Raw genomic sequence first — 27475 nt, forward strand, 5'->3', positions numbered from 1 at the left:
AAAATTGCATCCACTTCCAAAATCAGCTGCTAATAAAGTCACAGTAAATTATTTTCATCAATAATTTACACAAATTACAGGTCTAGACAGGATTGTCATTATACAGTCTGAGTGCATTCCAATTCAGATTTTCTGGGTTAGGTAGGCTAAAGTCTGGTTCAAACCTCAGTGCTGAGAATATATCCCATTTTGAGGAATGTTGTTGAACACCACCTTGTCGGCTGGAAAATGCGTGTTGGTGCTTTGCCAGTTTGAGTCCTTTGTTCACTCCTGTCAGGGCTCACTTGGTGTGTACCAGCAACCTCCACAGTTTTAATTCATTTAAAAATGTTGCATATATAAGACCATAGAGCTTCCTTACGTAGCACTAACGTTTTAACTCCATTCAGCAATCTGAATTCTTCAATTTGGAATTTTTAATTCCAAATATTTCTTCCTTTCTTAAGACAATTCATATGTGTAAAGCCGGAGGCATTGAATCACACATAAAAATTCAGTGTACTTGAAATATATACATAAAAAAAAAGGATCGCCAACTTTAGAACACAGTTACAAATACTCTAGTTCCAGTGCTTGATGGAGAGCCAAGAGGTCCGAATGACTGGATATCCTCCAGAAAGGCATGTTGTGCTGTGTTTGTTAGAGGGGGGAAAAGGTCAGGAAAGATGAATACTGTGACACAGGGTGGTATATGACACACGAGGCTAGTCAGATTACCACCACGGATTTTACACCACTGTGTTTCTGGATTGATTTTTGCTAGTAAAGTACTGACAAAAATCAGACCAAAATAGATCTGAGCTTAATAGTTCAACTGAAGTTAAAATACTTACATAGTCTTCCTTAATAGTTTCTTTGGAAAAAGCCCGTTATTTAGTAAGGGCTATTTGCTTATTGTTAGCATGCAAACCCATACGAAGGAGCATTAATAGGAAATTCCTTTCTGCTCCACTTGTTAGACTTTTCAAAATACCGAATAATCATTTAATGGGCTGTAAGACTTTCATTAAAAGAGGCTTCACACACAACACTTTGAAACAGAGTTGAATTACATTTTTCTCCATCTAGGGGGAAAAAATAAATCTCTTTGGATAAGAAAATAACACATTTCTGGTTTAAAAAAAGGTAATTTGTATCACAGAAAGCATCAGTGTCTGTGAGAGATGCAGATGTATGCACTATTCTCCTTCAGCAATTCAACAGAATAGAAAAAACCCCATACTTTCATGTTGTGTTCAGATCTATTTGTAATGTGCTATATTCATCCATCTCTCTGAATTCCGTATCTATCCATGCAATATAGCCAACGTTAAGAAAAAAGCATGCCAAACTGGAAAGTACACAATCCAACCACCTTTGTTTAGCACAAACTATAAAAGACCCATCACCAGTACTGTACCTATATTAAGGAACCATTTGGAATGAGCATTTTGATTATTTTAATTTTGTTTCCATTCCAGCTACAACACTAAAAGGGCACTTTATTTTGGTACTCCCAGCACAACGATATTTACATCACTTGTCCTGTGCAGACATAGTGAGGCAAAAATTTTCAGCTTCTGCACACTTTGAAGGTTATACTGTTTGATCTGTTTCTGAACATTGAAAACTTATCTGGTGAAATTTAGACTTGAATTATTATCATGAGATAACTGAGTATTTCTAAAGAAACAGTTCTCTTTTAGAAACACAGATTTGGTGTACAATCTCTATGTTGTGGTTTTTTCCCTTTTGCAGATATGTCTTTCTTGAAGCAAATTATATGTTCATGATATTTGCTCCAGTAAAGTACAGGTCTTCATCTATGTTAGCAAAAAACCTGCACAATTCTTTAGATGTTTTTCCACATTCTCTGTAACACTTCTCTTGAAATCTCCCTGATTTCACCATTTAAAGAAAACCGCCACCCAGCCATCATGTCATAGCCCTTTCTATCTCTTCTGTTTATCTTTAATTTGCTTGAAGCTAGTCAGACATTTTTGCTGCAATCATTTTTCATTTATTTTTAAAATAATTTCACATTTTTTTCTTTCCAAACTGAAGTGAAGCAAATGCTAGAATCCAAATGGTTCATTTTACTCTAAGTTTTGATCTCATCATGCTCTTGTTGCCTTGCATCTGCGGACTGAAATTATTTGTCACTCTGCCATTGTGCAACACTGACAGAAATGCAAACAGAAAGGCTTGCATTAGTAGCTATGTATCACACCAACATTTCAGGAGACGGGTTACCTTTTTTGCTGCCTGTTCTTCTTCTACACCATCCCCAATTACAACATATACTACTTTTCTGCCAAACCTTTGCATTATTCGTTCAAAGCAACTTTCTTTTCCTGGAAGATAAATGAGATAAGAGTTCAGAGTGAAGTTACCTGATTAGCTGCATGTTCCTCATCTCGGCCATCTCCAATCACAACATAAGTTATGTTAGTGCCAAATCTGGACACTATACGCTCAAAACAGCTTTCTTTGCCTGAAAAACAATGCACTACTTATTCAAGCTATCAAGTGAGTTATGGTGAAGCCCTACAAAGCATAATTGCAGTGGTAAGACATTGTTACTACTACGTTTTTAAAGAAGTTCCCAGCTTTGGGATTTAGAGCTAAAACTGGTGAGAAGCAATTCATCCTCTTAGTGACATTAAGATGCTCCAGGTAAAACTAAGTCTCTTTCTTAAGAGTTACAGGAAAGCCACTAAGATAAAGGAATTAGCGGTGCTGCAAAAATGAATAGGTCAGTGAATTAGTAATTGAATTTAAACATTTCCCTATTATTGTAATAATACTGTTTTTCAAGGAAAGCAGCAATTTTAATTCTAATTAATCTGCAACAATGACTGATGTAGCAATGGAAAAAGTGTTCAGAGAACTAGAATTAGACAACAGGTTCCTGGGAGAACTTCCATGAAGCATTTGGCTCTTTTGGAGAAATGTGGAAGCAAGCAGGTTAAGCCAGTAACAACAATAAACAGCATTGAATGGGACCAAGCAAAGTCATCTACCGATCTTCTCATTGTACTGCAGATTCAGTTTTACCAACAAATGCTTGTGCTATCGATCCTAAAACTGTCCTAATATGATGATTTCACTGTTTCCACAGGTGGTCTCCATAGTTAATTAACCCTTTCCACTAGGAAGTTTCTCTTTGACATACAACCTACACATGCCCTATTGCAAAGAAATCATCACCTATTGTCATACCTCCCATCAATATAGAGAATGATTATTTCTTTCCTCTCTGCAATAGCTTTTTACCTTGTTTGTTATTATGTCTATCCCTGCCCCAGGTTTTTAGTCTCTTCTCACAAGCTCATGATTTCTAGATCTCCGATTCTTACTGCTCTCCTCTTGCATTTTTTCATCTGGCCCACAAAAAAAGGCTTATGATTAGGAAAAGCATTGTGTGTATTAACTGTTGAGTGAGGACCAGATTTCAGTGTGTGCAAGCAACAGCTGCAATTATAGCCCTGTGCTCAGCACGGTGCAGAGATCACTGAGATGAAAAAGAGAGAGAGATCTTGTACCCCAGAGTTTGCTGTGCTCCTGACAGGGGTGTAACAGCGGCCACACTGTTCCCAGAAGGAATTCCTGGTGCAGAATTACTTCGACAGAGCCTCCAGAGACTGCGATTCACTTCACCACCCCCTTCTGCGCTGTCGGCACTATTTCTTAATGCTCCTTCCTTTGGTCCGAATGCAATCTCAGTGACTGAATCCAACATGTACAGGCTGTACGACAGATGACATTCATTCCAGAGGCTGCTCAGTACCATGTGGTATTTGGGATGCTTTGTGCCTTGACTTAAGTTTTTAAAGTATTTGAGGCATTTCTGTCTAGAGGACAGCTACAGCTAATTAAAGGATGACTGAGGTAATAGTTTTTCCTGACACTGTTAGAATATGCATTGTTTTTTCACTTGTGAAAATAAATTAGGAAATATCTTGTAATGCTTTTGTCAATGAAGTGTCACACGCCATGTTATATAAGGTGTCGTAGGTATGGAAATTAAGCATTCCTGGATTAATAATTGGTAAACCACCAAATCTGCCAAAATGACACTATCAGTCATAGTAAGCTGTGTCACTTTTCACAGGAATGATAACTTTTCTTGGTTTACAAGAAAATTTTGGATGTAATTTCCAAAAACCATAAATTTCCAGACTGCAATATGCAAGAGGTACACAGTTATCAACAGAACAGGGAAGTGCCCTTGTGGCATCCATCAACACAGCTTCTGTTGGTAACAGTTGTCATTACCGTCACTGAGGTACTATGCTTCCAGAAAAAGCTTGTGAAGTGGTTAGCCTAGCTTACATAGAGCTGAAGGTCAGAGCAGAGACTATTTTAACAGAAGTTCTGCTTAGATTTGAATTCACAAAACACTTTTCTTCATTCTTTTCTGCACATTTTCTGTTTTCTGCACCACTCTTAGGAGTTTCTGAGGCTTTTAATCAGTATGGGGACCTTTATTCCTTCAGGCATCACTGAAAATAAGGTGAATTTGGAATTTATCAACATAAACACATCTGAAAATATGCAATGCCTAAATCTTATAACTAACATTGTAAGTGTCAGGAAAGTGTCTTGGAATCCGTCCATTACTGGCAACAAAATATTGGTAATGCAGGGTAGTCAGTATGGATGAAAGAATAATTTTCTTACCTATTTTGGTTGCACTGTAAATATTTTCAATAGGAAAAGCTCCTCCTAAGCTGTAGAGTAGAACTTTTGCAAGTGCTGGGATAAGCTGGGTTGTTGTTACCAACACGTTTACACAGTTACTCCTAAAATGAGAGAAATAGTTTAAGTAAGTAGTTTAAAACCATTACGCAAATGCTGATGAGGTAAACCAGCTGCAGAGAGCATATTAAGGATTCCTCAACATTTACTTTCACTCACGCAGCAGTGCTGCTCAGCACCATCACTTCGAGAAAAATGTACATAAAACTTCTGGCGAAATCCTTTAAAAAAAATGCAGGCCTGATTTGTAGGAAATATTCCACACTGGTTTATAAAAAATGAGTCCTTGAAGATGGGTCCACTAAAACACAGACATTTAAGATCACCAACTACCTCCAAAAACAGGCATTTGAATGCTTTGAAAGCATCGTTTTCATGCTGGCAATTAATTAGCAGTAGCTACCAACCAAATAAAAGAGCTAGGAGAACACAAAAACATAATTTGTTACTCCTGTCTTGAGGGGAAATAAACAGCCAATACACATTTCTGCACAATGACATCACTTTTTTCATGTTTCAAGAGTAAGAATATTTCTGGCAAGAGGGAGAGATAAGAATAATCATGTTAATAAGCTAGCATTGAATGGTGAGGATGAAAACTTGAATGGAGAAGTTGTGCTAGCAGTTACACAACAGAAAACTTTAGGCACTGACAGGCTGGAGCATGAGTGTGACCATAGTGTGAACATGGAGCTGAGAGCAAATAGTTGTTATTTTTCCTCCTGGTTCTTCCACAAATTCCAAGGAAGACCTTAGGCTACTATTTCTGCCTTAATGTATCTCAATTTCCTTTCAGTAACATATAGGTAATGTTTAGCTGCCTCACGGGTAGCTTCTGAAGATTTATAGCTGTTCAGTTATAAGAAGACAAGACAAAAGACTATTATTTAACAGTCCTGAGTAACTGATAACAGTTTTGCAGACTCATAAACCAATGCTCAACTGGCCTTCATTACCAAATGACTTTTTGAAGACTAACAATTTGGAAAGAAATGCAGAGCTAAACATAATGGCTTAGACAAATTTTTTACTTGTTTTCTCTTGAAGTGCCTAAGACACTGTTAAATAAACAACAATTAAGAGATAAACATATTGCAAAAGTTGTTATGTTTCAAATAAGTTTTCCAAATCTTTCCAAGTTTGTTCTTTCCACTTGATGCCGAGTCTTTTCCCAGACATGTTCAGAAGGCAAGATGGTTTAACATTTTTCTTTTTTATGGTTTAAAACCAGAATTTTTGAGGATTTCTGATAAGGTACACATTGCATGGCTGACTAAGCAGCAGCAGTGTTCAGTTTTATTATTTCAAAGGAACAATACATTTTACGTCTCATTACTGGGAACCCAGACTTTTAATTCCATTAAACCAGATTTTTGCTCTTCTGAAAACTTAGATATATGCTTAAGCATACTGATTTTTCTGGAAGGAAAATGTTTTTGTGTTCTGGGATCTATACAGTATTTAGGCAGCACTGTGAATACGCACAAACATTGAAGGACAGAACAGAGACACATGGAGTTCAGAGGATGCTGCCCAGAAAATAATAAATTAAAGGCTGGCTCAGAATTCTGCAATACCCTTTCAATGTACACAGGGATATTTATCACATTTTAGAAGACACTTCATACTATCTTCAGTAAATGCTGGAATCACTGAAAATTAAATCACCTTCCATGGAATTTTTCCCATGTCCTCTTCAAAAGTCCTATTAGACCTGTTCTGTTCTTTAAAGGCACTAATTTATTGTAAAATAGTATGTCAAAAAATAGCCATTACAAGTCCAAAACTAAAAACTTTTTTACAGTAGACTCAAATACATACCTTGTGCTGATAATTGATAATGATTTAAGTGCATTTGTTAGCCAGGAGTCTGTCAGAGCTTCAATCTCTGCTCTTAATTGCAACCATGCATCTCTTTTAGCAGGACCCAGGAGTCCTTTTATGTGAAAAAGCAAGAAAAGAAAAAAAGCAAATTAAATTCTGTATTAGCTGGAATGTATAGATTTTATGCTCATCCATTGTTTCTATTTTAAATTCCACTAGAACTTGAAAAAACATCAAAGAGAAAATATATTGTCTTCAAGGCTCAGTAAATTGCTCTCTGTTTTTATTTGCACTCCACTATATAAAGCAATGTCAGAGAGCATTGCAGATAGTAATAATTAGTTGTCTCATTTTTTTTCATCTATTCAGGCTACTTTACTTTCAAAGTATACCTTTCAGAAATGCGCATTTTTAAACCAACTCCTCACATACATTTTACTCTCTAATTATCAGAGGCAATGAGAAGGAGATCCATGCCATTGGGGTCATAGGCAGAGACACTCACAAAAGAAGAGACTTTAGAATAAACTTGCCTCTGCAGTATCTGCATATGTTTAAAACTGCCCAGCTTACAACTCTGGATATAGGTGAACCTCAGGTTACACATATGGAAATACATTTGTTTGCTGATGGCTTGCTCTTCATGTCCTGTTGTAGTTAGTAATGATAGCTCCTTTTATAGCATTTACAGCCCTGAAACAGCTGTACATCTTACGTTATCATATCTCAGTTAGTCCTTAAAAGCACCTTAAAATCTCCTTTCGGGTATGAACGGTCAGATTTTAAAAAATGAATGTTGAGACATGAGTTCTTTGGAACCAAGCTATTTTAAATTTAGATTTGGTCTTGGAAGAGTAGGGAAGCAGGCTTTATGACCTTTAGCATCCCTCTTCTCTTCCACATCCTACGTTCCCAAGAAGTAGTGATGACTGTCTTCAAAAATCTGAAACGAAGCAACCTAAAAATACCTAGTTTGACCTAGCTTTCTGTTGCCTTCTAACAGCTACTTTGAAATAAAAAGATACATATGTGATAAAAAGATTATTAAAAAAGCTATGGAGCAGAGGATGAATGAAGGAACTTGCCCACTAAGGATGGAATATATTTCAGAAGCAGGATTTGTGGGAGAGAATAAAAACCTTAATAAATGCACCACATATCTGTACTCTGCCTTTGCAATGATTCTTCCTCTTAGCATGTTTCCCTATGCTGTGCTCTTGGACTTAAGCTCTTACTAATGTTAAAGGTTTTATGAAATGCTTTAGAACCTTAGATGCATTAGGAGACATAAGAAAACCCAGTAACCTTTTGGATAATACTGTTTCAGGCATTATTAATATATAAAATCTCTATTCATGACACCAATGAAGGGCAAGGCAGGGCAAGTGAAAGCCAACCATCTACTATCACCCTTTGGTCCTATTGCTTCTTCCTGTGGCAAGTAAAGACTCTGAACTACTAAGAATGAAAATATATATTCCAGATTTACATAATTTAGAAAATGATTAAGGTAACGACTAATTCACTGTCCATATTAGTTGTACTGTTTCCCATTTCTGAGAGACTGCAGGAAGTGCTAAAAGAACACCAAACTGTTTGGTTTTGCTGAAGGTGAGCTTTACTTTGAGTTTCAGGTTCCTTTGAAATAAATTTCAGATGACTTGAAAGAGCCTATGCTGTAGAATGGGAGAGTGTTCACCTGGACTCCTTCCTGGTTGGGTTGGCCTCATCTTATCCTCGACTGTGGCTGTAGCAATACTTGAAGACTTGTAAGTATTCCCTGTTCTCACAGTCTCTTCTTGAGGGACCTAGCTGACATATTCCCCTCCTCAGAAGAGGGCTGGCTGTCTCTGCAAGTCACACAGGACTCTCCAGAACAGATTCTTTCCGTTCTGCTGCTTGATTTCCTACAAGCCTGCTGGCGCCGACATGAGTGAGTCCATAAATGAAAACAGAAACAGGAAAGATCTTGGCCCAAATGAGACTTGGATTTCTTGCTAACACAATTAACTGTGTAAGCTACAGAGTCAACAAAAGGGGCTAGTGGCATGGCAGTGCTACAGTTTTCTTGCATCCACTGGTGAAAACAGACTAGCAGGTACCTAGCAGAGAGTTTAGCAGACAGTGTGTTGTTACCAACCAGATCATGAAAATGTAGAATGGAAAAGGCCAGCTACAACCAAATTGTGCTGCGGAAACTATACAACCTTTTTCCTAGAATAACAGCATATTTGAGGTAGAATAAGTGGCTCAACCAATCAGCAAGGTAAGTATAGCTGAGCTGGGTCTGAAGGAGAAGAATGGGCTCTGTGGAAGCTAAATGGAAGCCTGCTCGGTTTCCCCATCTCTGGTCCTTCTGTACAACAGCACAGTTTGGCTCTGCCATTACAGTCACTAGCTTTCAATAGCCCAAGGTCCAGTCACACCACTTTCCATTCACTCTGTGGCTTCCAAGGCACATTCCCTTGGCGGGAGTTCATTGCCATGCAGTTTGACCTAATCAGCATTCTAAATTGGTTTTGATAATTAAACTCACCTCCTATGTTGTTCTTGTAAGTATTATACAACTCTTTTACTCTTCTGTAACGGAAAGCCAGCTTCCTCATCCAGTCAACCCCTCCTCTTACACCTGTTGGCAGACAAAGGTTTGCACTACTTGCAGCTGCATGGAAGCCATCAGTTGCAAAACTGTAGGTACTGCAAACACCCAAAATACAGTAAAAATAAATACAATGTATTCCTGTAAATGCTCAATTATTTAATCTTTGAAGAAAAAAAATGAAACAAATGCTGTGTCTCACCTTAGGTCTTGTCCATTATCATCAGAAGAAACATCATCTATATGAACTTGATCACACTCCTGTTGAAAAAAAGCCCGAATTATCGATAAATTATAAGAGAGTATGCTCACCATATGCTTAGTACAGATGTTGAAGAAATGATTGGTGCAGGCCACTAACTGCACCAGAAGATGGCAGCGTATGTACACCTACAGCTTCCTATCACCATCAATTTCTTTAAAATACTACAATCTTCAATTCCTACACTGTGTACATTATTAGTTAAAATAGGCCTTTAGGAAAGCTACATGTAATTTTAGTGTGACTTTAGATTAGAATTATTTTAATTGGAAAAAACCCAACAATTGCAAGTCTCATTTATAGTCTCTCTAGCATACCAATATTCCAAAATCACCTAAACCTTATTTCCCCCCTTCTTAAAAGCTAGTGATGATGCACCTCAACAGGCATGTAACTTCCGTTAAGTCTCTAGGAGTTTGAATGCTTATCAGATTCTTTTATTGATTTATCAAAATGCCTTTGGCTGGAAAATCACAGCTAATCAAGCACTCCTGGAGAACTTAATTATTTCCTGGGTTTGGAAGGGATGGAAGTAACTCTAGGGAACTGAGGTACATTGGAAAACTGAACTCCCCTCCAAGCTGGCTTTATAATTGAATAACTACCAAAAATCCTTTTCTGCACAGTGGTTATGGTAGAAAGATAGGAAAATGTGGGGGAAGCACAAATAAATAAGTCAAACCATCATGCAACAGTAAATAAGAACAGGCATTGTATTACTGTTTTCTGTAGTTGCTAGAATTAACAACTTAATCCAAAGACGCATCTGAAATTCAGTGTCTGGAGATTTTACTTTCCTCTATGTATTTTTTTAATATTTAAAATTCCTGTTGTTAACATAATCCTAATATAATTTACGAAAACGTTCAAGGACGTATTTAAAAATTACTCCCCAATTAATGTTTTCTGATAATTCAATCTCATCACTAAGACAAAATGAGGCTGAGCTTTCAAAATGCCTAGTTCTGTGCCTCAAATAAAGAGTCACCTGAGTCATCTATGTCAAATAAAGTTGCTGACGAGCAGCACTTAATTTAGACTCTCTGTGACATGCAGGAGTATGCAGTTCTAAGTCTCCAATCTCAGTCTCACACCAGTGCTAAATTTTCCAGATAAAGGATAAATCTGAACAGAGGAATGATTTCCAAATGTGTATGCCACAAGTTCCTAGAGTGTGTATGTGGGGAATTACCATTTCTTCTTTCTGTTTTGTTTGCTTTGCACGGAATGAAAACTTAACAGACTCTTAACCCACATGAAGTTGTTAAAAAAAATAAATTAGCAATTTTTGTATAAAATAAATACATATAATTTTATTTTCAAATACATAATGTCATTGCATCATACAAGCAATCATCATTTAAAATTTTGCATCAAGACTAAACGAATGAGTGGCCAAATTCTGCTCTCTGGCTTAATCCATTAAGACAGGCATGAAAGAGCTGTGTTCAAGGAACAGAAATGAAGCATTCTTCTCCCCACTGGAGAAATAAAATTTTTCGGTTATTTCTGAGGAGATTATCTTGAGCTGTAGTATATCTTAAAGCTGCTGCTTTTGGATGTAAAAAGCATATGAAAAGAGAAAGAAAAGGGGAAATGGCAGCTTTATCCTTATTTATAATTTGCACTCCAGAAAAAAAAATGCAACTATACTCCACCCAGTGTAGAATAGGAACTCAAAAGTCAGACAAAAAGCCCCACAGGGACAAATTCTAACACGATATTTTGCAGTATCTGGGCAATATCTGGCTTCCTAATCATGTTCACAGATTTCCCTGGAACTGGTCAAAGCACAAGATAATTTTAAAAGTTTAAAAATCAGTCCTGTGGATTTGAAGGTATACTAATTAAATGGAGGGCACACAGAAGCCCTGATGGATAACGAGTGTCTGCTGCTGTTTGGGTTTTGTTAAGCCGTTCAGCTACTTTGTTGCAGCCTTGAAAATTCCTGGTAACTGTTCTGCTGATAATTTCATTATTAAGTTAAACATGAGTGGGTGGCAAAGGCTCAGCAGTTTACTTTTGTTTTTATTTCACAGTTTGTTCATTGACTCCAGGAACAGGAGGTAAGGGGAACACGCAGTTTTCTGATTACTTGCCCCTTGTCCCCGCAAGAAGGTTGTTAAGTTAGTATGAGGATCAAACCCAACAGCACTCTCCAGCTTCCTCCTTTTCCCCCAATCCTCTTCTCCTCTTGGGTCTATGGCTCACCTCCTCAACATACTGGCAATACACGTTTGCTGACCAACAACAAACTCATGTGTCCACCATCCCTTGCTTCATTTTACTTTGTTTTGTCATTTACTTATCTACTTCAACTAAAATGTTTACATTTTACAAATTCACTTCTATGGTGTGAAAAAACTTTCTGGAAAAAAAGAAAAAGCAGGCGGTTTGAGCAGATTTGAGATAGTTCTCTACTTTTCCCAAAAGAAACAGGAAACAGGTGGCACAACAAGATACCTGAGTTTCCTTGTAAAAGATACCAAACAGTTGTGGGGAGGAAGGAAAGAAAGAAAGCTCTCTGTCATTTTAAATGTTAAGGTAAAACACTTTTCACATCAGCTACAGTACTGGCTAAACTCAAGTCACAGTGGATCACTGTCAGTACAAGGTCAAAACTAAGAAAAATAAAATATATTTCTTATTACTGAGAGTACAAGAAAGGAATCTAGGTACAATAACTGGCTTTTGCTTGAAGAAATACTAATTTAAATTATGTCCGAGTGCAGTCAATTCTTTGCAGAATCTTTTAAAGCCTGAAAATTTGAGAGTATAGAATCAACAAATCATCCATAAAAATTATCCTCCTGGAATGGACAGTAATTTCATTATCCAGTAAAAACACTGACTCACCACAGTGAACAGAATAGTGTTATTACTGAGGGGATATTCAGCACTACGCTTTCTCAGGCGATACAGAACACCCCTTTCTATGTATATGCTTCAGCCTCTGTTAAAACTAGTTTGACGAGCCTCCCAAATTCTGAGACTTACCTAAATCCTACTTTTTATTTCTCATTTCTATTTCTAATGAGGAAAAAAATTATGATAAAATCTTATTTAAAATATGGTAGGATTTATTTAAAATACGGTAGGTTTATCATAAAAATGGAAATATAATTCAATTTACTTGAAACAAATACTCTTTTTTCTTCATCATCCTGAGAGTGGAGGGGAATAATGGAGTTGGAAGATTCATGTCCAAATTCCTGCTTGCGATTTGTAGAAATTGTGGGGTTTTGCATGCATAGTAAGCCCTACCAACATTTCTAAAAGCTCTCTTAAAATTAAAACTGAGCTGGGAGAAAAACTTCATTTTATTCCTTACCTGGTTGAGAACAGAATGCATTAGTCTGGATATTATTACAGAACTAAGCCCATCTCTAAGCATTGCTTAGGCACATGAACTTTCTATTTTCATGGCAAAACACCAACTGCCCTCCTAAGCAATACTTCTCAAGCTAACTAAAATTTATACACTGAGAATGAAATAGCTGGAGAACAGCCTAGCCTGAAATAAAAGTGCAGCTTGGCTGATTAGAACATGGGTTACTGGGTCAGCGGGGAATGTCTCAGCAGATAGGAATTTCTGCATCAGCAGTCACTGTAGTGAGACAGATTTGCATAGAGGAAGGAAAAATTTATTTTTGTATGTGATAACTTTCAATAACTTCGTTATTATTACTAGACCCTGGTATGCGGTGTTTGCAACCAAGAAAGACAGGGAAAAAAGAGAGCTTAGAGGACGTAGTGACTGGAGTCAATATTACAGGAATATAGGTTCATTAGTATATTACAGTTGCCATGTCTGGAGCCACAAGGTTCGTTGTGGGATGAAGATGAAAGTAAGACAGAAGTTATGGGACCTGATGGCTCAGCATTAAAAAGGTGAGATGATGAAAGGGTAAGTAATCTGTCTAGTGAATAAAGGCCTCTCTCACTTGCTCCAGTAAGAACTGAAGGTCTTGTGTCTTGATGGCCATGACCATCAACAGCTCAGCACTCACCTCCCCTCTCCTGGGGGAGGATGGAGAGAAGAAGTCAGAGAAAGAGAGATGGAGAGAGGGGGAGAGATGAGAGAGACACCCCAAGTCAGAATTGGGGAATTCTCAGAATTCATTACACATTCATCACGCAGATGCACTGTAATATTCAGTAATGGCCATGGGCTCTGCAAACACATTTGAACAGACATATTTATTCATTTGCATATTAAAGGATGCCTCTACGTACTTTGGCACAGGATGCCATGCAAGAAAATGGTCCGTCTTCTTGCATACGCCAGAATGTGTGCATACAGCTCATGTCAGAACAAGAAGTTTGGAATTTTGGTAATCTTATAAGAGAGTTGGTTTTGAAACGAAGATGAATTCTGGGCTAGAAAATACTTAATTGCATACAGAAATTGGTTTTAATCAAAACAAATTGATCGAGTTATGAGATTCTCCAAGAGAGTCCCCAAGTAGTATTTTTTGATTTATCTAAAACTGAAAACTGTCTGGATAATGTTGAAGCTCTGGAATGAGATGGAGTATGAATTTTTGGACAGGATATTAAAACCACCCTATGAAGAATATACAAAATGTGATGATCCACCTATGACAGCTGAACCTGAGATCTACAAAGAAAATAAATAACAAGAGAAAGGAATGAAGCTTCAATGGCCATAAGCAAGAATAAAGAGGTATGGAGAGAGGGCAAAGCTCCATTTTGCTAAACTTTTCCACTTGAACTCAGCACAAGATTGAAGAACTCTGGGCATATGCTACCGAATGGCTTAAAGTTCATTGGGTGCCACATGAAATCTGAACACGTGGGGCAAAGGTCTGCTAAAAAGAAATTTAAGCAATGCTTTGAAAAATTGATTTGGAATCTACCCCTGCTACGGGACACCAGAAGGAGAACATTCACCGAATGCATTTGCATTGTCTAGTGATGACTCACTAGGACTGCAGTAAAACAGCGACCAGCAAAGGCATGTCCAGGGCTTTACTCTCTTACATTTTTGCTGCTGGAGGAAGGAAATGCAGCTCAGGTATAGGGTGAAGTAGATCCCAGTTTCTTGACTTAAAAAGAGCTAAGAATAAATGAGATCTGCAAGGGACAGCAAAGACAACCGCCTGGTACCTTCTGCTTTTCTTCTTGCCTACAGCTGACAAAGGAACAAAATAAGTGCATACTAGAAAAATCAATGTCCCAGTCAATGGAAAAAGCTCACTTATCCTCATTTTTTCTATCCACTCACCAGAGACCTTTCTCTGGCATTTTAAACAAAACCTCAAAGTCTTCCAACTTCCATTAGTGACGAAATATCTGTCCATAGAGGGAACTCTGGCATCCACTCCGAATAAGAAGACAACTGATTTAGACCAGGGAAAGGTCTGAAAAGCCCGTAGTTCAATTTGAGAACTGTTTTTCACCCCCTGTCTGTTGACACACGTGGTTATAAGACTGTCCCTTTCCACGTTAACAGATTTGGACTCCTGGAGTGAAATGAGAAGTCTGTGAAGCCCAGCTGATGGGCCTGCTTCCCAGACTGCTGTCCCTGTAGCAGTCCATCTGTGCGCTTCTGACAGGTGAGCAGTCCACAGCAGTCACTCCCTAGGAAGTGGTCTCGCCCTTTTCTGGCCGGATGTGAAATTGCACGCCCTCGGCACATCGTGACAAAACATGCAGTCGCCTGGTTACCTTGGGAAGAGACATCACTGACGAGTACATCTATCATAGACCCAGCTCTCTGACACTACAGTCTTTGAGGTAAATGAAGAATATTCTACCTTCGAGCAAGAAAGGGGGGCACGAGGCCAAAAGGCTACTCAGATGTGTGAAGAGAAGAACGCTTTCTCTTGTGGTCAGGTGATGGCACCCACTGAAAGCAAATGTAGAGAACTTCAAGAGAAAGAATGGGAGGCACATATGTCCCCCTCCTGGAAATGACTGCAGACAGCTCTAAATCTATGGAAACTGAAAAAGATGGCCATAGGACAAAAAGAAGAAAGGGTACTTTGCAGATTCCCTCTCTCACCCAATTTCATGGAAGGTGCCACGGGAAGTCACTGCCACCTGGCTCACCTCTTTCTGATTACAGTATGACAAACTCAAAGTCTGGAAAGGCAGAAAATGTCACACACAACAAACACTAAGGCACAGCAAAACCACTATGTTAAAAAACCAGGCATAACAGTGTTTATGTTCCTTTGATTCTTACCTCTAAATCATTAAAAAATAAATGTGTGTCAGCAAGATTAAAAATCATTTCTTCCATTCGCAGTCCAAGGGTCACCGCCATTGGTGGATCCTTAAAAAACAGAAAGCAAGGTTAACTACTGTTTTATTGGAATTACTTTAAAAACTGCTGTATACAAAGTGTTTTGGAAAATTAACACTGCAAGAAATGTCTCTAAAATCCTTTCAGTATTAAGCTACTTTAATATAACGCTACCAGAAGAGACTGCTGAACCTGTGTGAGAACATCTGGGGAGCTGGAGATGTTGAAACATCAAGTTTTTTGAAAGTCAAGCCATTTGTAACCTGGCTAAACTGACAGGGGAAAACCTGGTGGCCATATGTAAACCTGCATAAAGAATGCCGTAAACAGGGAAGGCACTTCTCACAGAAGACATATGTAAGAAAACCAATATTTATTATTGTAAGAATATGCTACATTTTTCATCCCTGAGCCTTTTATCAAAATATATAAGTATCTTGCCTGTCAATTTGTGGGCAGAAAAAAGCTGAGTCATGGAGCAGTAAGTAATTTTTCTGATCCAATGCACTGTGTCAGCAGCAGAGGTAGGAACAAAGTTACTCCGTGTGACACCCAGTCCACTGCACAATTCCTTTGATCTCTTGGCTTTTCTTCCCGATTTTTGGGCACACAAAAGTCCTCACCAAGGTCATGCTAAACTGGACTAGGAAAGGTTGTCATCTTTATCAAATGATTACTTTGCAAGCAATTATCCCACCCTGTGATAAAAAGGTGTGATTTAAGAGGCCTTTTCAATTTCTAATGTCTCTGCTTCATAAAAATACAAAAGGTAGCCTGAACCTATGCCCATTTCCCCAAACTGAGTTTCACTTTGGACAAATCATTACTGCCTTGCCTATGCTTATGCCTATATCAATCACTTCTTTCCCACGCTTTCTGCCACTCCAATAAGTATCTTCAAACCCTGCACTTGGTCTTTCTCTGTCTCGGTAATTACCCTTCTTCCATGCAGGCACTCACTGATGAATTTCCAGGCTCTCCTTTATGATTTTATTGCAGGTATTGATTCAACAAAGTGCCTGTAAGTGTTCTTCTAAGTGTTCTTCAGTGTGCCTACAATCTATAGCACAATTCTTTAGGTGGTCCACAGGAATGGGAAACCATATATAAGTTTGTTTGTTTGCTACATATCACCCCTTCATTTCTGATGAAATACAGGATTCCTGTCCCTGGATAAGGTTCCTTCAAAACGTTGCATTTGTTTGTAGGTCAGCTTTCACACTATCAAATCACTCTACCTATCTACAGCAAGATCCCACAAATCTACTTATCTGCAATAACAGTTTGTCTGAGAGCATTTAGTGTACAGTAAATGCGAGACAATTAATTTAACTTTGCTAGGCTTGTTAGGAAAGAAGTTAAGCCAATTTGCATTACATTACATTTGTTTTAGAATAAGAACGCACACGGACAGTTCCTGATGCCTAGCTGACGCCTGGTAACTAGTTTTATCATTTCCCTAATCATCTGTCTGAGCTTGTGGGGTTCAGTTAACTTTTTTATGCTTAAGGTACTGCAATGGACTTTTAAAATAGATGTAATCCTCTTCTCATTAAAATAAGAAAAAAAAAAATCTATATTTCACCATTTAAACTCTGATTGACACTAGCAAGTTTTCAGAAATCCTTTCTTAAATACCTTGAGATTAAAAGTCTAAAAGTTTACCAGCATCTGGCAACAAAATCACACAAAACCTCACATGATCATTTGTTAGCATTAGGATCAAAGGCTTCCCAATCAGGATCAGACGTCTGCTACTCCAGGGTTTTGGAACAACAGAATAAAAGATGGCTTCTGTCCTCAAGCACTTAAAAACTAATGGTAAAATCTGAAACATAGACATATTTTGACCCTCGCTCATGAAAAAGTCAGACTTGAAAGGCAGAATAGTGTACAAGAAATTGTAATGATCCAAAGTTAGACCCAATTCTGTGGCAGTGAAAGGAAATATTTTTATGTTGACCCTTGAACTGGTGTAGACTACCTTTCAGAAGTAAAAACCAAACGCAGTGCCTAGTAACATAACTTCATCCCCTACATCTTCTGCAGTCATGTTCACTGGATCTGAAAGTCACATGGCTGAAGGCAGCAGCAAGTGCAAAGGTCAGTTTTCCAAAGGGAAGATTAAGGAACACACGTTAACAGATTTGCAAAAACTCAGGTAAGATACTTAGAACACAAATCATCAAAATACTCTGGGCTCATGAGATTCCTCATCAAGCCATAATGCTTTTATCAAAATGTCATCAGATATAAACATGTGTTTCTCTCTCCTTTTTCTTATGTTTTTTTCTGTGCATAGTAAATTATACATTTTTCTTCCTGGATACAATATAACAAAGAGTATTTGCAATATGCTTCTTTGCCTCAATCCTACAAACACTAAGGCATGTGCATAACTTTATGCACAGGTGGTAACTCATTATTATTTATGTGAGTTAAGTTATTTTCTGGAGTGCTTCCAAGACGGGAATCTCAGACTTTTGATTCTCAGCCTTTTTTTTCCCCTTCCTGGATAGAAGTAGACTTAAATGCGGAAATTTGCTATAACATATTCCATTATAATCCAATTTATTTTTACAGAAACTACCAACTATGTATCACAATTTCCTGCCTTGCCTAGTATAGTTGAAAGACGTAAATGTGACAAAGCTTTTATGCTCTTCTTATTAGTGGTATTTTTGTAACCAACTATGCCTGACTTTATTACTGCTAAAATGAGATTTCCTATGTTCCTGTTTTGACAAAGGCATGCGTAGGATATTGCTGGGTACTACACATAAAATAAAATAAAGCAAAGAGAATTCATTTCAGCTTAGCATGAAATCAGTCTGGGATCTCCAAGTAACAACTTCTGCTAAGAAGAGTCACTGGAATTGAATTCTCAAGACATGAACAATTCTTCCTTTAATAAATTGGCCAAAACTTGCACTGCAACTGTTTAACAAGAATTAAACATCATGTTCCAGTTCTTGCCATGTAAAGTTCATTCCTTCACATACAAAAATAGACAGAGAAAGCAGATTTGTCAGGGTCTTGTGGTTTTACAATGTTTGCACAATGTGGAGGAACATCCCAATCATCGTTTTACTGTCTTTTGACTTGAAGCAGAAGTTGCAGACTGACTCAAGTGGCACAAAGAACTGAGTGTTGAAAAGAAAGCAAGAAACATGTGCAGCTGATACAGATTTGAGCAGAGCAAATTGAGAAACTGACTAAGAGGCAGACTGAACTTCTGCCAAAATGGTATTTTGTGCTACTCTGCACAAGCATACACAAAAGAGGAAACAATAATAAAAAAAAATCTGGAAGTTTTCCCCAGATAATTTGCAGAATAAAGAACAACTCTTTGGCCCTCAGAGGCATGATTTTAGCCAGATATCATTAGCGTGCAAAAGAATCAAGACCAGCTACAGCACTTCTGTATACCAAAATACAAATGACTTTAGTTACGTTAGTATGAAGGCACTAAACTGGAGCCAGACTGTCTGTCTGTGGACTTCTGTACTAGACTGGTCCATCCACTGGAATGCCTCCTGGGAGGCTAGGTAAAAATATCCTGGGAGGACTAATATTTAAATGTTTTGACCAAGAGGAAAGTCGCTGGAATAAAGCCCCAAAAGCTCAGTGTCCATTAGTGGAAGAAACCTATTTAATATTGCCTTGGAAGGTCAGGTTTCAGCACAAGATGTTAAAAATCATTTAATTTCTTGGAAAAAAAATACAAACACTCAAAACTGGTTTTTATAAAGCCTCAGTAAACAAGTAGATAAAGAGCCTGTCAGGTATATTCATTGTGATAGGAACTTGTATGCATGAAGGTTTAAAAATAAGCAAGAAAAAAAGCAAAATATATGAATAATATTGCAAGAATAGATTTTTAACGGGTGGCTGTCTTGAACAGACTTACAACAAAATCGACCTCTGGAAAAAGTGGATATGCTTAAGTTAAGTACCAGTATTTTTAGCTTAAAGACACTTCCCTACATTATGTAGGAATCTCAGACTGAAGTTCAGCTCTCACTCTCTCGTAGGGAACAATTGTTCCCAGGAGAGCTTCATGTGGGTGGCAATGGAGGAAGAGAATACATCTCTTCTTAATAACTATATCTGGAGGCTGATGAAGGAAAACTCACATACTCCATAGGAAGTTCCTGTTCCACACTCTCTAGAAGGAGGTAGGAAAATGGACTCAGAGGTCTCAGACAATGAGAGAGTGAATGGAGAGGACAACTGGAGGTCATGAGAGATGATACACTATTAACATAGGCGGGCAAAAGCACATTTATGAGTGACTTTGGTAATGTCATCATGGGTGCCAATGGTGACAGTTTTTCTGTTTAATGACTGGGCAAGCAGAGAGTGAGCAGTAGAAAGCTTCTGAGATCTTTCCAGGGAAGTGTACAAGGTTAATGTGGCCTCCCTGACAACTTTCTGTCATGGACAATGCTATCAAAAATGTCCAAATGTGAACGTGAAGTGTGAATTTGTTTTGATTTTTGCACTTGGAAATCACATTCTCCCCCTTCTAAGGTCACAAGGGACTTTCATGCTTTTTTAACCAGTTGCACCTTGAGTCACAGCATTTATCTGGGCATCCTTGCCCTCTGGATTGACCTGGGAGAAATTAATGAAATATAAATACTCGGAGGTAGACAAAACTCCAGCTTAATCAGCCTTAGATGAGCAGGAATAGCTGGAATGCAATGGAACAAAGAATACACACTGTTCACAGGGAATAAGAATGTACCTCACAGACTTTTAACAGATGATGACATCTCCTAACACATGTCCTGTCACATCAACAAATCCTCACTTAAATGCTCAGCATTGTAGAAAGCTGTATCTGCCAACTGGTGCTCAGCTGCAAAAACCATCATCAGCCGCACAAGTCATAATATAACAGCTCAAATGCCAATGTTCATAATTTGCTACTGCAGTAAATAATTAAAAATAGAAATGTACTAGTTTTATGACGTATGAAGCAGATGGACAAACAAGCTGAACAATGAGAGATACTCGTACTGCTGGGAAGCAGCATGGTTTCCCCGAAACCTAAGAGAGGTGGAGTGCAGTTTTTATTCTCTTTTTATGTTAGCTCTGACCAGCCCAGTAAAATAATCACTACACCAAAAGTCAGACAGAAACATCCACAGGTAGAAAACAGCAAGCCACAGAATATTCCCCTGGGTAAGTTAAGTTTTATATTTTAGATATCAAAGTGATGCATTGACCAACCTCTGGCCAAATCTCTCCCACTTCAGCGGAGTTTAAAACTATATTCGACTGGTGCCCAGATAAGAAGCAGCAATTTGCCCTTTGTTTTAAATAAGATGCTTAGAGCTGCATCCAGTTACATCTTTTAGCAAGTTTTGTTTTTAACATGGTTATTATAACAGCCCTATATAATTCTGAAATCAAATAATTGTAACACCATGCAAAGTGCTGGACAAGTATATACCAAGGAGGCTGTCCATTCTCAACTTCAGAAATCCTCAGGCATAAGTCAGAAATCTGTTGTTCTCTTGACAAATACATGACCTCAAACTTGCCTACTGGATCCAGGCCCTCCCACATAATCTCTGCCAACAAATGCCCCCATTGCCTATGGGAATGTTGGTTTGCTTTTCCTTTTTCTCTTCTACTCCAACCACTTGTTAAACTTAGAAATCTTTTGAAAGAGAAACTGTTTGTCTCCTGGTTCATCTCAAGCACTCCTGCACTCATACGTTGGTCCCTCTGCCTGTCCATAACAGTGTAATGGCCACCTCCACATGCTGCACCTCCCCTTACTGTATTCCCTGCACAGCCTGAATTGCAGCAGAGCAGAGACATTAAAAGACTAATTTCTGAATGTTTTGTTTTCGCCCTGTTACTGCAAGAAATAGGGTCAAGAGCTAGTGGAAAAGGGGAATGAAAGTTTACATGTCAAGGAGTAGATGGGAAAGAACTGGAGGTGAATATCCTTGCCTGTCTGTATATTCACACTAGCTCTAAACCCAGCATCACCCCTTGAAAGTACAAAGTGAGCACACTTGGTATAAGAAGATGCTTTCCCTTAAAGCAATGTTCACACTGAAGACTCACTAATCTCATTTAGAATATTTAAATATGGGGGAAGGGGAGAACTCTGCTTTTCCTGTCAATATTTTTTTTGTGTGGTTTCTTTTTTGGGAGTTACCTGGTTGTTATAAAAAATGGGGTCACAAAATACATATGGAAGAACATAGTATGCACAGCTGAGCATCTGTGTAACATTACACACCTTTACTTTTTTAAAATCAGACAGCAAATCACTGTAATGAAATAATTTAGTATAACCATTATTTTACACTACCCTGAAAATTTTTTCATTGTGAACTAACAATTTTATACCACCTTTCCAGGATAAACAGCTCTCTCAACACTTTTGAAAGACCTCTGTGCTCACAAGACTTCCCCTGAGAACCTCACAATTCATGGAGTATTGACTTTCATAGCAACCCAATTCTCATAACAATCCAGACTTCAGTCTGGATTAAGACCTTGTTTACAGATGGAAATCATATGCAGAAAAGATAAGGGCCACATCTGCTAAAGAGGTCATTCACCAGAGACTGACTGAGGTCCAGCTGTGCTATCTTTCCCTTCTCCGATGTCTATCCTCTTAGGCACTTAGGCTCAGACACATCCCATCTTAAGTTTAGGCAACACTTCAATAACATGCAAAAGTTAAAGCCTACTCATGATAAGCTCTCCCTATATTCCCTTTCCTACCACTCTAGCCTCCTTGCATTCAACAATATATATACTTGAGTTTCATTGGCAATTACCTTCCCAATGAGTTCTCTATAAATATGGCAAAGGTAGTCACTGCAGGAAGGAAAAAGTCTACTACTTTTATTTCACAGTCTCTGGAAATGAACACATTTCCCTACTTGTATGGATGCCACCTACGAGTACAAAAGAAAAAGGATTATACTTAAGAATTCTTCTCTTTTTGCTTCATGGTTGTTCATGACATTTGTTTACTGATGCAGATCTCAGCAGCATAACTACATTAATTTCACTTGCCCTTGAGATACCGTTCATTTATACAAGTCAACTTTACCTGCTGTCAGTACTACTGGCTGTTAATATGCCATTACTGTTTCTAAGGACTCTGCATGGATTCTTAAAGAACAGTGGTACTGGGATTTTTTAAAATATCCTTACTCATAAGAAAGTGAGAAACCAAGAGGAATTAATTTCTGTTTCTGTCTCTAAGACAGTTTTCAAGTTATCCATAGAAGTTTGTGAGCTACAAAATGTTCTCTGATTTTTAAAACTTTGTATTAAAGTTGACTTCAACTTCAGTCATATATTATGTGAGATGGCACAGGATATGTAAACATCCCAAGGGCACAATCAAAAAAGGATGAAAGGAATGACTGCCTCGCTGGGGCAATTCAGCAAGTTCTGTGGCAGTCTATGGGGTACACTCAAAAGTGATATAAATGTTCATGTTCAGCTAGGTTTCTCTCTTGTTTTGATAACTATTAAGTTAAAAATGTTTCGGACAAAGTCACTGTTGTTACAGTGTTTGAAAAACAGCAGAAGAGGAGTTTTTGACAGTACTGAAATGAGCACTGATTTGGCATTGTGAAGCTGCAAAACAAGCAAGGCTGTTTTTTACAAGACATGAATAACTACCCTTATCTTAGCATTCCAAAAATTCAGATTTTTGTCTGGGCCTGTGAGTTTTCCTTTTAGCTTTCTCTTTTAATAACCAGAAACAGCTGTCTCAAAACTTGGAGGGCTGGCCCATCTGTGGTTATAATCCACAGGTTCTGGCTTTGGACATTTCTAATGCACTGACTGGGGAGGTGGGTGTGGAAAGGATTTCTCTAATGTACTGTTTCTCACATCCTTTTCTTGAGCATCTGATTCTGGCTCAGATAAAGAGGCAGAAAACTTATGCTAAACAAGGCCTTCGTCTGACATAGTATGGACATGGTTATGTTCTTAAAAAGAAATACCTTCGTATTAATTAACACTTGAATGGCACAACATCTAGAAAACCTACATCCACGTATGTATATACCAACATTCCCTCTCTCCATTATCTCCCTTCCATACATTTACCCTAATTTTTTGTTTTATCCAGGCTCTACCCCACCCAGCAGTCCACTCCTGCTGCTACGCACTGGTCTTCCCACCAGTCCCTTCCCCCCTTGCCCGAGCACCATTCCCTGGGCTCCCACCACCAGCCCAGCGGGGCTCCTGCTGACTCAGCAGGGGAGCTTCTGCTCCTGCAGGCTGTGACTGCCTCTCTCTGCCTCCCTTCCTCTTCTTCCTGCTCTCCTGCTCACTGTTCCGTGACCCGAACTCCTTTTGGATCTCATTGGAGGGAAAAGGATGCGTACAACTGTCTGCCTGGGAGGGGGCTTCACTCCCTGGCAGTACTCACCCCAGAGCCAGCCAAGGGAACCAAAGATTCAATGGAAAAGCTGGGAAGTCAAAGAATAACATCTGCAGCTGGCCTTGAAACAGGTCATTCTCTTACTTACTCATCCTGATTCATCAATTTCCCCATAAATTCACCCGTCGCTCCAGTTTATTTCTTATTTCTTCCTCTATCCATCCAGATACTGTCAGTTATTTCCATTTGCCCACTACATCTATTATCTCCCTGCAACGTCTCTTCCAACACACCTCAGGAACCTCATCCTTGTTCCTCTATAAACTTCCCTTATTTGCAGTATCTGCTTCAGCCCTGCCTCACATATTGTGCTTAGGGTCTGTGTCTCATTTCTCTCCTTGCCTTTTTCACATTAACCCTCTGAAAATGGGGTTTACTGTACACTTTCCCTCTAACTTCACCCAAGCCATGATGAACACGAACAGTGAAAAACATGCACATGTGCAGGCCAGATAGCTCTGATGTTACAGTGAATCGACACAGAATTCACAGCTCACATACCTTGCCATACTTCTGTGCGTAGGATCCTGTAAGCAGCGAATGAAAAACTATAATTGTTTCATCCAAATCCCAAACAAATACACGCTGAAAACAGAAGTGGGGATAATATTATTAAACAAATAACATCAAAGTCCCACCACTATCCCACCTAGGAGGGCTAAAAGCCAGCTGAGTCCTAAAGTTTAACCAATCACTTATCTGAGCAGGTTTTTCTGAAAATCAGCAAGGATAGTGTATCATGCATGGTAAAAAGTCTGGAGAGTAACTTTTGAACTCTTCAACCATTTCTTATTTGTCCCCTAAAAAGCTTTTCAAAAAAGCTGTATAACACAGATTTCAGAAACGTAATGGGGGTCAAACATAATTGTTAACTTAAGGATAAACAGTACTCTCAGATACTTCTCTGCAAGTCTTACTGATTCAAGGTTCTTCTTTATTTTTCCTGCACAGTTAAAATTAAATCTTGGGTAAAAGTGCTATATGCCACATGTAATGTAATACAGAATTTAAATAATATTGTAGGATAAAACAGATTATTCTAACTCAAAAAAAAAAAAAAAAAGGAAAGAAACTCCTTATATTCATAAGGCATTCATTTTCACCGGTAAACTATAAAAGAGACAGGAAAACTGAAATGTAAGAAGTCAGAGTCTTTTCACTGGAAAAGTTAAATCCTTTGAAGAGCAGAAACATTCTAAGTTCTGTATAAAAGCATTGTCATTCACATTCAGCGCCTAGCACTGCAGCCCACCCTGCCACCCCAGGAGTGGCTGTGTGGCCAGCCAAGTCCCAGAAACAGTCATGTCTTTTGCTGTACCCAGAGCTGGTCAGTGAAGGCAGAAGAGTGGGGCTGGCCAGGGCTGCTGGCTCCCAGTGCGCATCTGGTGGCAGGAGGGGACACGCCGCACCGGTGGGCAGCATGTTCCCCTGATGCCAGAGCTGGAGTGTTTCACACACATGCACAGACACTCTGCTTCCTCATCCTTCTGTCACTGTAAGGCAGCGCACTGCTAACGCAGGAGTAATACGACGATAATTACTCTGTTGCTAAGAAGTCACCTGTGTTTTAAATTGTCACCCCATATATTAGGTGGATATATTTCTTCACTAAGGCACTGATCTTGCACATACTTAAGTACAGCCATAACTTCACTCATGTAAGCTGTCTCATTGAGATCCACTGACATTACTTACAAGCAGAAGGACAAACTTGTGCCTAAGTATTTGAAAGGCTATGGCCAGATAACCCTTTACACTGCATTCATAAATACATGTAATTAAGCTGAGCAATACATTTGAGATTTCCTATTGAAAAAACTAGAAGAAAATGTGACCATTTTGAATACAGAAGTCTCACAATTTTGTGGTTCCATTGCATGAGATACTGAAAGACACGCAATCTTAGCGCTAAAAAGTGCAAGGCTAAATCACATTTACTTTTCTCCCTAACTTTGTCATACAGAACAGTAACGTCTCATTGTACATGTATGTTAAAACAACAACTAATATCTGTTATATTCAGTTAGTGAGACCAAGTCCATGATGTTTTCTAAAATGCGTCAGGCTATTTCCACAGCTGTAGTTTTCGGAATTTACTTTTCATCAGAAGAAACCTCCACATTACCATTCATCAATTACTGCAGGCATACCTCCAAGTCACTGTCCGGAGGGGGTGATGGATTATTCTTCCGCCCTCTACCCCGAGACTTTGACCCAGAACTCCTACATGTTCTCTCATCGAGGTCTTTGATTGGCGTGGAAGGGCTCTGCACTGTGTCAAACTCCCCTGTAAAGTCAACCATTCATGGCAAAATTAGTGATGGATTTTTAAATAATAAACTTTTTTTCTCAAAGCTAGACATGTCTTTATGCAAACTCAAACACAAGATACACCTAAAAAAGTTGTGTAAAATGAGTGATAACATGGTTTCCCTTATGCAGATGGGATCTGCAGATGCCACATACAGTTTTGACTTTACCAAGGAAACATTATAAACCTTAGCAGAATAAGAGAAAGATTAGAATGACACATATGCATGTGCAGACATATATACAAATACACACGAGCCCATGCAAAATACTGATATATCCGAGGAAGATATTTTTTAGAAGTCACACTAATGACTTCTCAAAACATGAAGTGCTTTTTAGTTGAAGCATTTCATTTCCCATGTTTGGAGTTCAGCTAGACTTATATCCAAGACCTGTGTTACTTTTACCAGAACACCCTTTGGCACTCGTCCACACACCAGAACAGCCAGTCAGCTTCCTCCTTCATCTACTCCTCCCATGTCACCTGCTCTTTACTAGAGTTCACTTTTTTTTTCACCTTAACTCTGCCCATAAATTGGCAGAAGAAAGTCATAGTACTAAATGCAATATTCCGGCTACTACCAGAAAGAGGGTGACGTCATACTTGTATTCTGATCATCTTTCTCTAAGGATCAGCTATTGTCTGTCAGAGAGAAGATGTGCTGGAAGGACCTTTGATCTGGCACAGCATAGTTGCTCTTAACACTCAGGCCTGTCCCTGACTTACCCATTTAATCTACTTTGCCTCTGCTGGTAACAAAGGGTTTTAGAGGTGATCACAGAGCAGTAGCCATGTAAGACAGAGAGACTGAAGAAGGTATCTCCAAGAATCTGCTAGCAATAAATGCAGTTTGGCTGGGTTCCCGAGTGCTAAATGATATAAATCCTCCTTCATCATCTATCCTGTTAACGATTTGATTTTTCTCCATTAAAGAAAGAAAAGGTACAGCTTTGATCTGACATCTACTACAGAGTTTAATTCAAGGGAGTCCTTGTGCTGCATGTAATTGTGTGTTTCTGGGCCAC

General features: G+C 38.6%; 1 protein-coding gene across 3 annotated transcripts in view; it reads right to left on the reverse strand.

Moving 5' to 3' along the window:
- Positions 1–549: 549 nt before the first annotated feature.
- Positions 550–27475, reverse strand: part of EYA4 (EYA transcriptional coactivator and phosphatase 4) — a 50775-nt gene continuing 23849 nt past the window's right edge. For all 3 annotated transcript variants that reach the window (XM_009808138.1, XM_009808136.1, XM_009808137.2), the window contains 9 exons: positions 26287–26423; positions 24638–24721; positions 15637–15726; positions 9366–9424; positions 9101–9261; positions 6562–6676; positions 4663–4784; positions 2233–2333; positions 550–630 (listed from right to left, as the gene is read on the reverse strand). In XM_009808138.1, coding sequence (XP_009806440.1) covers positions 550–630; positions 2233–2333; positions 4663–4784; positions 6562–6676; positions 9101–9261; positions 9366–9424; positions 15637–15726; positions 24638–24721; positions 26287–26423 — 950 coding nt within the window. The remainder of the gene's footprint in view (positions 631–2232; positions 2334–4662; positions 4785–6561; positions 6677–9100; positions 9262–9365; positions 9425–15636; positions 15727–24637; positions 24722–26286; positions 26424–27475) is intronic.

The sequence above is a fragment of the Gavia stellata genome, chromosome 2 (assembly GCF_030936135.1).
Source record: "Gavia stellata isolate bGavSte3 chromosome 2, bGavSte3.hap2, whole genome shotgun sequence".
Classification (NCBI taxonomy): Eukaryota; Metazoa; Chordata; class Aves; order Gaviiformes; family Gaviidae; genus Gavia; species Gavia stellata.